Source organism: Cynocephalus volans, chromosome 8, assembly GCF_027409185.1.
Source record: "Cynocephalus volans isolate mCynVol1 chromosome 8, mCynVol1.pri, whole genome shotgun sequence".
NCBI lineage: Eukaryota > Metazoa > Chordata > Mammalia > Dermoptera > Cynocephalidae > Cynocephalus > Cynocephalus volans.
Genome location: NC_084467.1, coordinates 110,410,162 through 110,428,019, shown reverse-complemented (window position 1 = coordinate 110,428,019; position 17,858 = coordinate 110,410,162). Strand labels below are relative to the sequence as shown.

Genomic DNA, 17,858 nt, shown 5'->3' with positions numbered 1-17,858 from the left:
ACTGCATTGTGTAATGATTAAATGAGTTAATCTATGTAAAACATTTACCAGTGCCTAAAACTAATCTCAGTGCTTTATGTAGATTAATTCATCTAATCCTCACACAGCCCAATGACATTAGTACTATTTTCATCCTTACTTTACAGGTAAGAAAACTGAGACTCAGAGAGGTATACTATTGTGAGCCTGGGATGGAGAGAGCAAATCTAATAGGATGGTCATTAGCATAACCAATCCAAAGATGCCAAACATTTCCCAAACAGGACAAACTTAGGCTACCCACCTCAAAACACCCAACATTCCCCTGAAGAACCACAACCACAATCAGACCTCAAAATAACACTAATAACTTTGCCTTTGTTACCCTTCAAAACCACCCACAAAACACTTTCACATTTGATCCTCACTACACCTCAGTGAAAGAGCCATCAGCTTTTCAGATGAATGTCCGAGGCCCAGAGAGGTGGTGGGACTTGCCCGAGGTAGCACAGTGGACTGGGAGATGCTGGCCTCAAAGGCAGGTTCTGTGCCCCCTGCCAAGCCCGCTCCATCCAGAGCTCCTCCATTAGCCAGAGCAGCTCCAGCCCAGAGGTTGGATGACAAGGAACCAGGAGCTGGCAGCGGCCCCAAACCTTTCCGCCTCATGCCCCATCCAGAGGCTGAACAACTTGTCCTCCAGATGAAGCAGCACCCGCCTCTGCCCACAGCCCACCGTGGCCACTGGGGCCTGGCTCACTCACACCATCAAGGTCAATGAGTTTACAGAAAGACTACCACGTTCCCAGGATCTAGAGATGATAGAAAACAAAAAGAAAACCAGGGTCAGAGACTAAAGAAAAAAGTGTTTAAAAGTAATTTTCAAAATAAAAGAGTTTAGTGTGGAAGACCATAGTTAAGTTTCCATCTCTAGGAAAAAATGGATAAAGAAAATAAACCAAAACTTTGGATATAAAATACAAATGGCCAATAAACATGTAAAAAAAAAAAAAAAAAGTGTTCTCACAATCAGTGAAAAGAATTCAAACCACAGCATCAAAATATCATCTATTAAAGTGGCAACTTTTTAAAATCATAGTTTCTGATATCAGTGAGTATGTAGGGGCTGAACATTAGTGGTATGTAAATTGAAACTGCCTTTTCAGAGAGTAATTTGGTCTGTGGTATACCAGAGCCTTAATATTATTGATGTTCTTTGACCCCACAATTTCATTTCTAGGTGTTTATCCTAAGGAAAAATCTGTAAATAGGCACAAAAGCATATGCTTAAGAATATTCATGTTGTATGTTTTATTAAAAAACAAAAAAGATGCAACTTAAATTGCTAAAGAGGGAAAAGGATTAAATAAGTAATATCACCTCCGTTCAGCAGAATCCTTTTATACAACTAAAAATGATGTTTAAAAGTTGAAGATTATTTAATAATCTCTGAAAAGTTCATTTCCTATTATTATGTGAAAAGTAAGTAAAATAAACTGTATGCTGAATATACATATATAGACTAATTCCCCATATAGTAGAAAAATATATGTATAGAGGGGGCATATAAGAAGTGATTAAAAACCCAGACTCCCAGAAGCAGAATGCTTGGGTCCTACCGTGAAACTGCCTTTCACTAGCTATGTGACCTTGGACACGTCACTTAACCTCTCTATGCTTTCTTTTGCTCATCTTAATATGGAAATAATAATGGTATCTACCCACGGGTGTTGGGATAATTGAATGAATTAATATCCAGAACGCGGTAAGTTATATATGTTAGCTATTATTACCATTGCTTACTCTTGCACATAGAAAAATGACTGGAAGAATATACAATCCAAGGGTTGTTTCCGTTGGGTGGTACTAGAGTAATATTTTTACTTCCTTTTGATATCTTAATTTTCCAAATTTTCTTTCATGCACATGAAGCACTTTTGATAATAAAACACAATGCTTAATTAAAGATAAAGTATCTGGGACAGACTTCTTAAGAAGAAAGGCAAGAAATAACTGCCCAGACCAAGACACTAAAATACTATTATTGATTTACTAAGAAATCAGGTGAGGAAATACTAGGTTGTGAAAATCCAAAACTAGGGAAAACAAAAAGACTACCAAGGCTGTGTGATTAATTTTATGTGTCAACATGGCTAGACCATAGTGCACAGTTTTTTGTTAAACACCAGTCTAGGTATTGCTGTGAAGGTATTTTTTAGATGTGATTAACATTTACCTCAGCAGACTTTGAGTAAAGCAGATTACCCTCCATAACATGGGTGGGCCTCATCCAGTAAGTTGAAGGCCTTAAGAGAAAGGACAGGAGGTCCCCTGAAGAGGAAGGAATTGTGCGTCCAGACTGTTTTTCAACTCAAGACTATAACATCACCTCTTGCTGGAATTTCCAGCCTGCGGCCTGCCCTGCAAACTTCAGTTCCCAGCCCCAACAGTTGTATGAGCCAATTCCTTAAAATTCCTTAAAATAAACTCTCACCTCTCTCTTTTTCACATATAGCTATATATAGTCTTCCCTCAGTATCTGTGGGATCAGTTCCAGGACCTCTCTCAGATACCAAAACCCTTGAGTGCTCAAGTCCCTTATACAAAATAGCATAGTATTTGCATATAACCTATGCACATCCTCCCGTATACTTTAAACCATCTCTAGATTATTTATAATATCTAATACAATGTAAATGCTATGTAAATAGTTGTTATACTATATTAGTTTTATTCATATTACTTTTTATTGTTGTATTGTTATTTTCCCCCGTGGATTTTTGATCCACATTTGATTGAATCTGCACATATGGAACTCACAGATAAGGAGGGTTGACTGTATACCCCGTCAGTTCTGTTTCTCTGGAGAACCCTGACTAACAAACACAGACCTTGTGATGAAGCCAGTGAATATGAGAAAAGTCTCCCAACTGCAACACAGTGCTCTCCATCTAGAGACTGCACGGTGGCAGTGAGCTAGGCTGAAATGATCAGTGCCTATGTCCTCTTTACTGCCTATATGGACAGTTACTATTATGCTAAAAAAAAAAAAAAAAAAATCTGAAGCATGTTAGCACTTGGAAGTATGTTAGCCTCCCTCATTTGAGAAAACAAAATGAACGCATACCTCCCTTCAGAGTGGAGCGGAGTTGGCCCTTCCCCAGATGACACAGCTCAAGGACTTCACCTCACACCTTGCAGTACTCTCTGTTTGGTTTCCCACGTGAGGCAGCACTGGGTTCAGAGAGCCAACCTGAGCAGAGGCTTCGATGTAGCACATCTAGAGAGGATCAAGCACCAGGCAAGATGCAGAGACTGTGGACCTAGTTTTACAAGTCTGGCCACCCAAATCTAGAAGGCAGTGAGAAACTCCTTCCCCAGTCAGGACTCCATCCTTAGTTAAAGCTGAAGGGCTTCTTTTAATCCAGATCTTAGGAACTGATAGCAAATAGGATTAAAAGTGACAAAACCCACCTGATTGTATAAATAATCTGAACTTTGATGAAAATATTAACTTATGTAAAACTGAATTCACAACAGATTTCAAAATAATTTACCGAGTGCTTCTATGGAAAATGTGAATCCCTCCTCACTGGGGAATTGGTGAACCACACAGGTGTACTCCTCTCTAGATTTCCTTCTTCTGTGATTCTAGCTCTTCGTCAACCATGTCAACATACCCCCAGATATTCAAAGCCTTGTGCCATAGCTTTTATAGAAATAACAGAGAATTTTTTGTCTTTCCATTTGCAGTCAAAAGTTCAGAATTTTCATCAACTGTGACTCAACCTACTTCTGGTCCTACTTTGGTACTGAACAGAGAAATACATGTTGAAACTTAAGGAAATTTGTCTCCTACAGATGAACACTCACACACACACACACTCACTATTCAACCATGTTACATTAGAAAACCTCCCTCATGACCATAGGATCTTCGAGTTTTTCTGTTTCATCATCTCAAGTCTTCTTATGCAAGAACTTTGAGCCCATCTCTGAATAGCTGGTATTCTTTGACCATCAGTGTTCTCCCCGTCTTCATGATTGGCATCATACATCTAGTGAGATGTGTCTATTGAGAGCCTACTTGGACAGGGAAAGACTCATTATTTTATTTAATCTACACACCAGCCATGAAGAAAAAGGTATTATGTAAGCTCCATTTTTCAAAGAGGCCAATGCTCAGAGAAGTTAAGGGATTTATCCTAAGTCACTGAGCTCATAAGTGGGGGAGCCAGGATATATCCTGAGGTCAGCTGAACTGCAATACCCTCAGTTTCTATTTGAACAAAAACAACAACAAAAAGGTCACGACCACCCAAGGACAGGCTAAGAAGAGAACAACGGGAAAGCAAGGAGGGAGGCCCCAAGTTCTTGGGCTGGTAACATCAAAGGAAGAGGTTAAAATTGGCAGTCATGTGTTATGTCATGTGATTCCTCAGGACACCACACCCCACCTAGAAGAGCTCCTTCTGACAATTTGCCCTCCCGGTACCAACCTGACCCATGCCGATGTTCCTCACTGTGACCTCCCACCTAGGTACTTGTTCCCATGCAGCTCAGGGGACTGTGGAAGAGGCCTGCGTGTTGTCAAAAACACTTTACCTACCATTCAAGGCATTCATACTCCCCAGCTGCTCCCTGACCCACCACAGAGTCAAATGCATAAAGTAAGAAGCCCACTGAGCCAAATAAAACATCATAGCTCCAGTCCCATCTCCGTCCAAAACTGTCAGTGTGAATTTGGTCATGTCATTTTGCATCTTCAAAACTCAGGTCCCTCCTGTGAAATATGGGAATAAGAAGAAGAACCTCCCAAGCTGTGAGAAGTAAAGGTGTCCGTGTATGGGAAATCACCTCAGCACAGTGGCTGGCACACAGTTAGTGCACAGTCGACAGTTGTTGAGCATCAAGCTGGGCCTCAGTCTCTTCATCAGTAAATGAACTGATCCTACTGGACTAACTGGGTCTTTTCCAGACCCCAGTGGACTCATCACCTCCTCCTCCACAGTGTCTTCTAATGCCCGTGGTCAGGACATCCATTTCACCTGAAGTTTGCTCCTAAGTCATGAGTGAAGGTTTAGCTGGTTATTTTGGCTTCTGTAACTGCTCCTGAGAGGCCAGCACTGCCACCATCCAGCCTTCTAGGCCAAGCCTGTGACCAGCTCCCCTTGATGTTCAGTGACTCAGACCCAGAAGTCAGGCCCATGCTGGTGCATGGAGAAAAATGACCTCTGTCTTGGCCACTGCTGCCACTTCAGCAGCATATATTTGAAAAACAATAGCACGCATACGTGCCAGATATCATATGCAGCAATGGTTGACAGGCACATGAATTTGTGGAACCCTCACATAATTGCAAAGGCTACCAAGCTCCCAAAACCTTCGACTGAGGAATCAGGAGGTTGAGAGCAGATTCTTAGAACTCAGATGGGAGGACTGGGCATCCAGACGATCAGTCACTGCCTTGCAGAGCTCCACAGCAGCTCTAAGTGCCCATAACTAGAGGCAGGCTCTCTGAAAGTCTGTGAGTAGCTCTTTGCAACACAAAAGTTGGTAAGCTGAATACATTTCTTTCTTTCATAGATAACTATCATTTCACTTCTGATTGATGTGCAAATAATGGCTCCTAACGTTGGCTTTATACTCCTTTGTTCTGAAATAGTAATGGTATATAAACGGATACAAAGACAATCGAAGGAAGTCCGTGACAAATCCTTCTGGAGAAAAATAAAAATATATTTGTTAGTGAATAATCACTCACTGCTTTTTCAAATTTCTACTTTTGAATTTTCCAAGGTGTGTGCTATTTGGTTTTTATAGATAATGTTTCTTTAAAGATAGAATGAGCGATCCATTTGAATATTAATTTTGTGAACATTCCTTTGTATTCAAAAGGACTACTCACTACTACTACTTAAAATATCAACAACAATAATACCCCTAAGGTTCATCAGTTTACAATGCACTTTCACACCTAGGGTGTCTTTTTAATCGCATAATGACCTTGTGGTATAAGCAAAGTTTATCACGATTTTACAGATAAGGTAATTGAGGCTCAGATAGGTTAAGATAGCCATGTAGCCAGTTACATAGTGGAGCTGTGTTGGTCTCCCCACTCCTGAGCATCTGAACAAGGCCTGTGTGCCCTCTTGTCTTCCCAATACTGGCTTCATCAAGGTTATCTGAAGATCATGAATTTGTAAATTTTCCAATAGCCAGTGGCCTCCGGAACAACCTCAGAGGCCCTCTGTGCTCAGCACCTCAACCTCTCCGTGCATTAAATAGGAATGTGTTTCCAAGCCTCAAAGTAAGTAACTCCCTACTTAAAGCCTTTCACCTTTGCACATCCTTGGTGTTCCTTTGTTATTCAGTTTGCTCAGAACACCCTGTCATCACCTTTTAATCCTGGATACCACCCTGGGAGGAACAGTTTCCTTGATCAATGGAGGAGGAAATAGGTAACAGCTGACCAACCCTAGTGGAGACCAGCACTGACAGGTCTGTAGGGTTAAAACCAGCACAAATCCAGGACTTAGAGCTACTTTGGGAGTTTTTTCTCAATTTGGCCCCTTTTGGCCTCAGAATCTCACTCTATCCTGGCAAGCACAGGGATTAAGACCAGCAGCTCTAGTGAGGTGGAAATGTGGTGTCAGTCCTTGGTTTCAGTGACACGTCACCCAGCCCTCATGTTTTTAGGAGAAAGCCATGCTCTCCTGAAAGATGGACAGGGCTTCCATATGAAGTCATCACACATTTACTGCAAACCAGCCTCGTTCTCAAAAAGGGGTATAATCTAGAAAGGACAATTAAGCAAACAAACAAGCAATGATAATGATGGTAGAGCAAAACAAATGCTGTAAAGGATGCACCAACAAATGAGTATTGGGAGGAAGCTGTTTAGGAGAAATCTCATCTGGCTGGGATAATCTGGAAATATATTATGGAGGTATTGATATTTGAGTTGTTTTGAATGGGTGGAGGGCATTTGTATGGAAGAGATGGAGAGGAAGCATTCAAGGCAGGAGGAAGGACTGGCAGGAAGGCAGGAAGGCAGGATGAGCTGGAGATTTGTGGGAAATGATAGGTACATACTATTGACAAGAGATTATGCTAGAAAAAAGGACATAGTGGGAAATAAGTCTGCTCCCACTACATTTAAATCAAAAACCTTTGGCAGCACCAGCATCTTGTAGAGTTCTGAGATGGAGCACTGGTGAAGTAGGAAAGCAAAGAGCTCCCTCTCCCCGCACTGCTCCTGCCGTGATCTTTCTTCTTTTCCCAATGGGAAGAGGGTTGGAACCTTCCAGGTTGCTTGTTCTAGGAGCTCTGATTACAGCTTTGACACCTAGATCTGGGATATTCAGAGTCCCTGAAAAAACGGCAGATTCTAGCTTTGCTGGCCAAATCAAGAATGCTGATGATCATGTCAGTCACGCAGTCCCTCTCTGGATCAGAGCTCAGAAAAACAATGGGGCCAATACAACCTGTCAGATTAGGGATTAGGTCCAGAAGGTCTCATACATACTCAGTAAATCACTGTAAACTGTGTCAACAGGAAAGTCTCTGGTATCTGCTTAATCCTTCCTGCCATTTCTGGGGCTGAACTTGAGCACCTGGGCTCCCAGCATGCTCTGACCAAGGACTATATTGGGGGGAGGGGGGGACTTTGGGAGAAGAGGCTCCAGTTGGAACAGAGAGAGGATAAGGAGGCCCAGAACAGTTCACTATTCTTTTTCTCTCCAAAAACAATGCCCCAATCACCCCAATCTTTCAGTCAATGTGTGTGGACAACAGGTACCAGCAAACTTTCTCAGCATCCAAGCAACTCCAAAGAACAGCTCTCTGATTTTTGGGCTTCTTTTTGTTCTTTCCTAAAAGTGAAGCCCAGCATCATGGAATTTTCCCATCTGCTATTTTTTGGGGGGAGATATGAATGGCCACCCTCTAGCCACCCCCACTGTCAGGCCCCTGTCCCATATCACCATTGTGTAATCCTGGGTAAAGCTGAAGGTGTCTGGTGAGCAGGCTACTTTAAAGGCTGGATTTGTGGCTGTCACTGTAATGACAGAAATTCAAAAGGCCAGACAAGCTATGTCAAGGTCAGCAGTCACCTGCCACCTGACCCAAGAGGAGCCAGGGGGCTTACCCTGGTATCTCCCTGTTTCCCTCATCTACCAACCAATGAGGACCTGACAGTAAATACTGATGAAGCTGCGTTGGAAGAGACACTTAGATGACATCTAGCCCTCAAAGCAGTGTACCTTGGCCTCTTAGTTTTTCTGTGTATATAAGCACGTTCTTCTTTGGGACAAAGTTTGGGGTAGTCAGGAGATGATGACCATAATGTAGGGCAGGAGAGACACCAAGGGAAGGTGCCACCTCCATGAAAGCCCAGCTGTTCTCCTGGGCTGAACTTATAGGTGCTTTTGCCAAACATTCTGGATTTTGCCATTGAAGGGGGTTGGGGGATCAGTATGAAGAGAGATTCTTTCCTCAGGCCTTTCCCCTTACATCACACAGGACCTCTGGATTTGGGAACTTGCCCTACTCATTATCCTCTGTGGTCCCACAGCTAGTTCATTTATTGGTTGAGCTGGAACTCACCACACTGAGCTGGGTTTAAGCCATAGGGAATTGTCCATACTTCAAATTTAAGAAACTCAGCCAAAAACCAGGGCAGAGGGGTTAAGGGATGGGCCTCTGAAGTGAAACAGGTTTGAGTTCAAATTCTGCCTTTACTTTTTATCTTCTGTCTTTGGAAAGTTAGGTTAGTTATTTAAATGATAGTTTCTTCATCTGCAAAACTGAAATAATACCTTTGCTACCATGGGGTTGTTGAGAAAGTTAAACGGAATGATGTGTGCAAGCTCTTAGCACAGTGTCTGGACACAGTAAACACTCAGTACTAGCAAATAAAATAAAGTAAAATAAAACCAGCAAACCAACACCAGCATAGGCAGAGAGGTGTTGCTAACATAGACCCTGATCTCTCTCATGTTCATGAGCACTGATTCTTTACCCCAGACCTTGTGGTATTTCACTATATTTTCTATCTAGTATTTTATGAAATTCTGTCTTCCATTTTTAAATGGTTACTTTTGGTGCATATGGGCTGTTTGCCAAATTAGACTGGTTTCCTGGAAAGCAGATCTCATTCTTCATTTGTAGCCCATTAAGTGTAGCAAACAGAAATAAAGTAGTGGTCAGTAAAGAATTTTTGAGTAAGTGTATAAGAAAAAAAATCAAAGTGCAAAAATGAGTTTCTGTTGCTTTTAGATATTTCTGTTTACTCCAGGGCAGAGTGAGCAGAGGACGAGTTTGACAACTTCTGACCAGGCACGTGGCCTCTCTGGCCTCTGCATACTCATAAAATTTAACTACTAAGAAAGTCACTAATTTATAACAACTCTTCACAAACTTTATGAACTAACAAATTTGCACACTCAATTAGAGCCTGTCAGTCCTAATCTCTCCCACCTCCTCATCTTCCCCAGTCTCACCCACATGCTTCAGCCAACCTCCCCTCACCCAGCACACACACCTCATTTACCTCTACTTCTACAGGTGCCTCAGCACCTCGAGGCTAGCCCCACCCACAGGCTCAGTCCTGCCCCAGGCACATGTAAGTACATAGGCTTTGAGAGCAGGCAGACATAGGTTCAAATTCAGGTCCACCACTTTCTAGGTACGTGACTTTGGGTAGTTTACTTAACCTCCCTGTGCCTCAGTTTCTTCATCTGTAAATTGGGTATAATAATACCCACCCTCATAGTTACCTCATAGATAAAGCCCCTGGCTTGTTACCTCCCCAACTTACTTTCCCTTAGTTCTCAAGTCTTTCTGGAAGTTTTAATCCCCTTCAGATAAAAACTTAGAACACCGCCCACAAAGGAATGTCTAATCCACTGGACTCTCATTCGTTCCCCAACTTCCCCTCTCATATGACCTTCTCCTAACTCTAATCAGTTACTATAGCAACCTCAGCCCTCTCTTGATCCCAAAGTTTGGACCTCTATTCTGCTCTGCTCTGGCCAGCTCCCCACCCCAGGACTGGAGCCAGCTACTCTCCACTCCCCAACCACAAAGCCCACCTCCTGTCCTCCTGCAGTCTGCAGCTCACCCAGTGCTCTGTGACCCTGATATGCAGAAGCTTGTTCTGTCACTGCAGGGCTGCCCTCAAATGCCAGTCGCTGCAACCAAGGCCCTTACTGTGACTTCCCATCCTGACTGTCATTTCCTTTCCTGTCTGCTTCATGCAGATGTGAGTATGCAGGATGAGAATGGCAAATATGGCTTTCCCCATCCAGAGTCACTAGAGAAGCTACGTAGACTTCCTGCAAAAGTGGCACTTAGGAGCCCCCTTTGGGGCTTGGCTTCAGAGCTCATAATGCTTCCTTCTCAGCATCCTCCATGATAGTGGCTCTTCATGCATTGAGGGTAAATTTGATGTTTGTAAAGTGTTGAACGTCATTGAGAGAAGCATGGGCGGCAGTGTGTCATGATAGAGAGAACCTGGGCCTAGAGTCTAAGGGGCTCGAGTCCAGCTCCATTCTTTCTTCACTGAGTGGCCACGTCTCCAAGGATTTCTCAGGATCCTCATTTATAAAAGGGGCTTAGCCACACCATCTCAGAGGATTGTCATAGGGATCATACAAAATGAGATGGTAATGAAAATGAAATGAAATGGTGAATACCATTATCGTTAACCTCTCGGGGCCTTTCCCCTAGGACAGACAGGTTTTAAACTCCGGGAGAGTTGAAACTACTGCTGTCTTATTCAACAGTGTATCTTTAGGGCCTCAGACTATGTCTGAAATGGAGCGAGTTTTCCACAAATATTTGCTGACTAGTCAACCAGTTGAGTTCCTGTCTTTGCAAAGAGGAGGTTGCACATGATCATGTTAAGCCTCTTCTCTCACCAGCTGTAAAATGCTACCTACCCAAAGCATGGGGCTGGAGAGGTATTAACCTTTTTGCTTTAATAAAAAATGACACCCAACTATAAAGAAATGAGACTGGCTTTCTTGTGTCTCATAAACTAAGTATGAAAGGCAACTCTAAAACAAGAATTCAAAAAATGTTCTAAGTAATAGCAACATCACCAGAAAAACATGTGAGCCTCCCAAAGTGGACACTTTGAGAAGGATAACTCATTAGACGGAGATGTTCTTGAATGTTTGTATAGAAAAGGAAGAAGAGTCCCATGACTTTGCAGGCTCATGGAGACAAAGAACATTCACCAGGAACTTCGGCCTGTGCAGAGCACTGCTGAACCCATTAAACTGGAAAGGAACCTCCCTATCCTGAGTGGACAGACTCAACTGAAGATGGCACCAAATGTGGCAGGAGGGGCCTGCTAATTAACCCAACATAGCCACATGTCTGCAGGTAAAACAGAGAAGAGAGGAGGTGGGGCTGGGCTGTGCTGAACCTTGTATGAATCAAGCCTTCCTGTAGGGTGGGGACGTCTTGTCTGAGACATGAGCCTCGATTAGATCCCCTATAAAAGGTTCTCGTCTTGCTGACCTGGTACTTCACTCTCCACAGCAGCTAACAGCCACTTGTCTCATCCCATCCGGGCATTAGGTAAGTCCCCTCTTGAGGAAACTATTTCTCATCCTCAGTGACTTGGTGATCTGTGCTCATAAAACCAGGGCAGTCAGATATGGGCTGCACATCCATCAGTGCTGGCTGTGGGCAGAAAGTGTCCTCTCTGATTGGGCCTCAGGCAAACCAGGAGTGAGACCACATTGGGAAATGATGCTCTCCTGAAGCAATCAGGCTTCCCTCTCCTACTCTGAGGCTAGCCTGGCAGCAGCTCCTCTCACTGGGAGACTGTCTGGGCAGCAGAAACAGCCACCCATGTGCCTTCCTGGATCAGCAAAGATATCGTCCTTAAGCCTCTGGAAGCTTCTTTGCAGTGCTCAGAATCTGTGGGATCAGAATCAGTTTACTTCTGCCAAGCCAGACAATGAGGTCAAACCATCTCACAGAGGAAGGGGCTTACATGACTCCCCTCCCTGACCCCAGGGTGATATTTAGGCAATATGAACTTGTAGATTTCTTCTAAGGAATCTGAAGTGTAATTGAAAGGTCATCTTATCATTTTTACTACTTATAGGTCAGTGGTTAAAGTCTGCCACATGGTTAAAAATAATACTACTTTCATCTATGCTGAAGAACAATATTCTGAGTTTTGTATCTTGATGTACACAGGAGAGAAAAGTCTGCCTGAAATTATTGTCTACCAGTCAGTGAAAGGGTACCCCCTGAGCAACCCACCTTGGGGTTGTAACGTTTTGAATCCTTCTGGATACACTGACCTGCTGTTTCTAGTACCCAAGTTTTCTTCCTTCCTTTGCTCTCTCATTTCTGTAACCATGTTTTCCTCTTCCCCTGCTCTTCTCCTTTCCATCTCTGAGGTCCCGGCCCTGGTTTTCCAGCTGCTGCAGGCTTCTATCTCCCCTTGCATTTTGTTCTTGTTCTTGTTGGCAGCTGGCCAGTGCAGGCATCCAAACCCTTGACCTTGGTATTATCAACACCACACTCTAACCATCTGAACTAACTGGCCAGCCACCCCTCCACCCCCCACCCTTGCATTTGAACTTTGTCATCATTGATACCATTTCCTCCTTCTGGTCTCTCCAAGGCTTCTGCCTAATGCATCTCCAAGTCTCTATGCCTCTTGCCCATCCAGCCACACCCACGCCTCACCTCAACCTACCTCCAGATTCCTAGCTAATGAAAAAGAAAATCTCTCCCTTCGATTGGGAACCATCCCTCCTAGGTCACCAGCACTTGGGCTTGATGGAGCCAAATGCCTATTGGGCAAGCTGACCTTCCTGACAGGTCCCAGGGCTGAAGACAGAGGTCACATGCAGTGAAACTTGGACTCTCAGAAGTGGAAGGCCTCCCACCCAGAGAAGGCACCATTCTCCTCAGGACTCCCGATAGATGGTAGCCCAGGCTCATCCTGAACGCCTTCCCAAAAGGAAGCAAGAAAGGACAGAGTTATGCCCCTGGAGTTCCTGCTTGGCTCCCACCCAAGACAGGGGTTGACTTACATGTGTACTTACTGCCTGGTGTTCCCAGTGGGGTCCTAATGCCCTGTGGTAGGCAAATGAACCCTGTCCAAAAGGTACATTCTAGAAAGCCCATTGCGTTTGGGTTACAGAGAGATGGGTTCTAGGATTTCTTGGTCACTTAAAAGCCATGTGGCCTTGCCCAAATCACCTAACTTCCTTGTTTCCTCACCTATACAAAAGTGGAGATAATGAGGATTATGAGATGATGCACAGGAAAGTGCTTTGTGAGCAATAGAGTGCATATAGAAGTACACAAATTATACACGTGTATATGTGCATAACAACATCATAATGGTATTTAATAGCTAGCACTTAGTATAAGCCAGGCATCTGCCAAGTGCTTTTTATAAATTATCTCTTTAAATCTTCACAATAATCCTATAAACTAAGTACTACTATTTGCCTCATTCACAGTAAGCAAATTGAGTCATGGAGAGGGAAAGCAATTTGGCCCAGCTCACATGACAGGTCAGCGGTAGGGCTGGCATTTAAATCCTGAGTCAGAAGCCCGCCTCTAATCACTGAGTGCTCCTCCTCCCCATACATAAAATACATCATGTAGGGAAGGACGAAGGAAGATAGAGAACAAAAGCAGAGCTGAACATGCAAGAAAAAGGACTGAGAAGCAGAGGTGCTCCCAAGGAAACAGGTGAGGTCGATTATGGAGCCCCCAAGGGGGCTTTTCATCTTTTTCCAGCTTGACTTCAAAGATGCCTCAGTTACTGCGAAACATTAACGGGATCATCGAGGCCTTTGGGCGCTACGCCGGGACAGAGGGCAGCTGCTCAGTGCTCACTCGCGGGGAGCTGAAAAGACTGTTGGAGCATGAGTTTGCTGATGTCATTGTGGTATGATGTGCTGACCCAGGTGGGAAGGGGGCGTAACGGGAAAGTAAAACCCTATTTGCCTGCAGAGGCTCTGCCTGGGGAATCTGAAGAAGCAGCAGCTAGGTCCAGGCCTGTGGGTATTGATGGCAGTTGTGAAGGCAGAAGATGAAGGAACAAGAGATGGTCATGGGAGTTGACAGGCCCCGGTCCTTGGAGAAAATACTTTGGTTTTAATTAATTTTAACTTGAAGACAAAGGAAAAAAAAAAAAGAAAAAGAAAAAAAGCTAAAGGAACAGCTCAGGGGGGAGCAGAGCTTTGGAATGCTCTAGAAATGAAATAATTGCTGCTTTCTGATGCTTCTTAAATTTGATACAGTAAACATTTCCCATGTCTATCTAAAATTTGATCATCCATTAATAACTATTCATTAAAAGCATAGCTCTGTGCCTTGCACAAAGCAGGTACTCAAAAATATTAGCTGACTGATCACATCAGAAATGATGCCTTGGAGAATATGTTGTTAACAGCTGCGGGAGATTCTGGGACCCTCACCCCACCGCACCATCTACCCAGCAACCCAGAACCAGGGCCTTGATGCTCTCTCCTGCCTTTGGTTTGAATCTAAAGCAGCCAGGAGGATGAAGGTCTTGGGGACAAACATGTGTGGGCGCAGCAGGATGCTGCCTCTACATGCTCAGGGCAGCCCTATAGTCCCACTGGACCCCCACCTCCTGACCCTATCTTGGGCAAACATCTCAGCCTCTGGTGAGGATCTCATAGAATCCCCATGGGATGCCTCTTTGTATTGGGCTTGCTGAAGAAATTTCAGCCTCAGGGCCAAGGGCAAGGTGCCAAGGATAGCCCAAAGAATCAACCCTAGAGTCCAGACAGTTGCATTATGACCTCAACCATTTATTCATTCTTCAATAAATCAAAATCCAATTCTCCTGTAGGCCAGAAACTGTGCCAGACATAGAGGATACAAACAAGGTGCTTCCTACCCTGGAGCAAGAGAGATAGGACTGAAAAATGTTTGTAAAGGCAATTAAGTGTTAATGCTGCTATAGCAGTATGTATATGGAGTGTGGTAGGATCTGAGGGGGTTGGATCCCAGGCTCCAGCGGGTAGGAAGCCTGGAAGCTGAGTGGAACTGGCCTAACACGTCCTCCTCCAGGGAGGGATGCTGACTTAGCCTCATCTTCTCCCCAGAAACCCCACGATCCAGCCACTGTAGATGAAGTCCTGCACCTGCTGGATGAAGATGACACAGGGACTGTGGAATTCAAGGAATTCTTGGTCTTGGTGTTTAAAGTTGCCCAGGCCTGTTTCAAGACACTCAGTGAGAGTTCTGAGGGAGCTTGTGGATCTCAAGAGGCTGGAATTTGCCACCCTGGGGCCTTGCAAGAGCTGGGGGAGGGGCAGAGAAGTGGCACTGAAGTGGGAAGGGTTGGGAAAAGGCAGCATCAGGAGGGGAGCAGCTGTGGACAGAGTGAGCAGGCTTCCAGAGGGCAGGGCAGGGCTGGGGCTCAGACCCAGGGTCAGGACATCACCTCCACTCAGGTCAGTAGCCATGGTAGGCAGGCTGAGTCTCAGAGACAGGAGAGTGCAAGCCAGCAGACACAAACCAGGGGGCATGTGGAGCAGACCCAGAGGGTAAGAGAAGAAAGGAGTTATCAGACCAGAGAGAGGAAGTCAGAGAGACAGTCACAGGCCAGGGAACAGGACAGAGCCCACCAGACAGGTGAGACCATGACTGCAACTGGAACTCAATCCCAGGACAAGAGTCATCAGACAGGAAACACCAGCACCCAGACACGGGAGTCCACCATTGGCCAGACCAGAGTGCCTGAGACCCACAGTCAAGACAGGAGCCAGACCAGCCAGGTCGTGACAGGTGGACACATTCAGACACAGGCAGGGTCATACTCCCAGACCATGGAGCAGGACAGGAGCCATCAGACAGGAAACACCAGAACCCAGACACGGGAGTCAACCATTGGCCAGACCAGAGGGCCTGAGACTCACAGTCAAGACAGGAGCCAGACCAGCCAAGTCGTAACAGGTGGACACATTCAGACACAGGCAGGGTCTCACTACCAGACTGCAGAGCAGGACAGGAGCCATCAGACAGGAAACACCAGCACCCAGGCACGGGAGTCCACCTGTGGCCAGACCAGAGGGCCTGAGACCCATGGTCAGGACAGGAGCCAGACCAGCCAGGTCGTGACAGGCGGACACATTCAGACACAGGCAGGGTCACACTTTCAGACCACGGAGCAAGACAGGAGCCATCAGACAGGAAACACCAGCACCCAGACACGGGAATCCACCTGTGGCCAGACCAGAAGGCCTGAGACCCACAGTCAAGACAGGAGCCAAACCAGCCAGGTTGTGACAGGAGGACACATTCAGACACAGGCAGGGTCACACTTCCAGACCGTGGAGCAGGACAGGAGCCATCAGACAGGAAACAGCAGCACCCAGACACGGGAGTCCACCATTGGCCAGACCAGAGGGCCTGAGACCCACAGTCAAGACAGGAGCCAAACCAGCCAGGTTGTGACAGGAGGACACATTCACAAGCAGGCAGGGTCACACTTCCAGACCACAGAGCAGGACAGGAGCCATCAGACAGGAAAAACCAGCACCCAGACATGGGAATCCACCTGTGGCCAGACCAGAGGGCCTGAGACCCACGGTCAAGACAGGAGCCAGACCAGCCAGGTTGTGACAGGAGGACACATTCAGACACAGGCAGGGTCACACTTCCAGACCGTGGAGCAGGACAGGAGCCATCAGACAGGAAACACCAGCACCCAGACACGGGAGTCCACCATTGGCCAGACCAGAGGGCCTGAGACCTACAGTCAAGACAGGAGCCAGACCAGCCAGGTTGTGACAGGAGGACACATTCACAAACAGGCAGGGTCACACTTCCAGACCGTGGAGCAGGACAGGAGCCATCAGACAGGAAACACCAGCGCCCAGACACGGGAGTCCACCATTGGCCAGACCAGAGGGCCTGAGACCCACAGTCAAGACAGGAGCCAAACCAGCCAGGTTATGACAGGTGGACACATTCAGACACAGGCAGGGTCTCACTACCAGACCGTGGAGCAGGACAGGAGCCATCAGACAGGAAATACCAGCTCCCAGACATGGGAGTCCACCTGTGGCCAGACCAGAGAGCCTGCGACCCACAGTCCAGACAGGAGCCAGACCAGCCAGGTTGTAACAGGTGGACACATTCAGACACAGGCAGGGTCTCACTCCCAGACTGTGGAGCAGGACAGAAGCCAGACTACAAGCCATGTAGGGGTTAGAGAACAGGGACAGACACAGACACAGTCATGCAGTGGTGAAAGATGGACACAAGTGAGAAACTACAAGGCAGGAGAGACAGTGCTGGGAGGACAGGCCCAGACTGGGGCATGCACTGAGACAGGAAGACAGAACTGGAGCAGCACTCATCAAAGCAGCAGTGTGGCAGGAGGACAGGAAGAGAGGGAGCCCAGGGTGATTGGCCAGGAGTGGGTTGATGAACACACAAGGGAGACAGTGATCCAAAGGCAGGGCCAGGGCAGCCTGCACACCAGAGTTCCTTCAGCACAGGGCCAGGCCACAGCCCAGCTGGAAGGCAAGCGAGCCATCACAGCTAGGGGGCTGTACTCCTACTTCAAAAGTAACAAGCCATAACTCCTCCTGACTCCAATGCACAGTACCAGAAGGAGATGCCTGGAGAGGGGTTGGCTTGTCCCACCCTGGCCAGTCCAGCTGGCATGTCTCTGGACACTAGCTCTTAATCATGGTGCTTCCCACTTAGGTTTTTGTTAATGACATCATTTCTGCAAGGTGTTTTGTATCTTAAATTCCTCTCTTTCACCTGCTTTACTGTGCAGACCCTCTCAGGAGTGGGAAAATATGGAGATAGTCACCCCTTTGTGCTGAATTCTCCTCAGCTTGTGG

The 17,858-nt window shown here is 45.9% G+C and overlaps 1 protein-coding gene across 1 annotated transcript; it reads left to right on the top strand.

The window, feature by feature from the left end:
- Positions 1-13,774: 13,774 nt before the first annotated feature.
- CRNN (cornulin) lies at positions 13,775-17,588 on the top strand. The gene is made up of 3 exons (XM_063105832.1): positions 13,775-13,912; positions 15,102-16,952; positions 17,121-17,588. The coding sequence occupies exons 1-3, from the start codon at positions 13,775-13,777 to the stop codon at positions 17,586-17,588; spliced, it is 2,457 nt and encodes an 818-aa protein (XP_062961902.1).
- Positions 17,589-17,858: the final 270 nt, after the last annotated feature.

Bases quoted from the DNA above. Each gene is read 5' to 3' on its own strand.
- CRNN (XM_063105832.1), top strand. From the start codon at position 13,775: ATGCCTCAGTTACTGCGAAACATTAACGGGATCATCGAGGCCTTTGGG. The intron at 13,913-15,101 runs GTATGATGTGCT...TCTTCTCCCCAG, and splicing joins AGTTTGCTGATGTCATTGTG to AAACCCCACGATCCAGCCAC. The intron at 16,953-17,120 runs GTTATGACAGGT...CAGACCAGCCAG, and splicing joins ACAGGAGCCAAACCAGCCAG to GTTGTAACAGGTGGACACAT.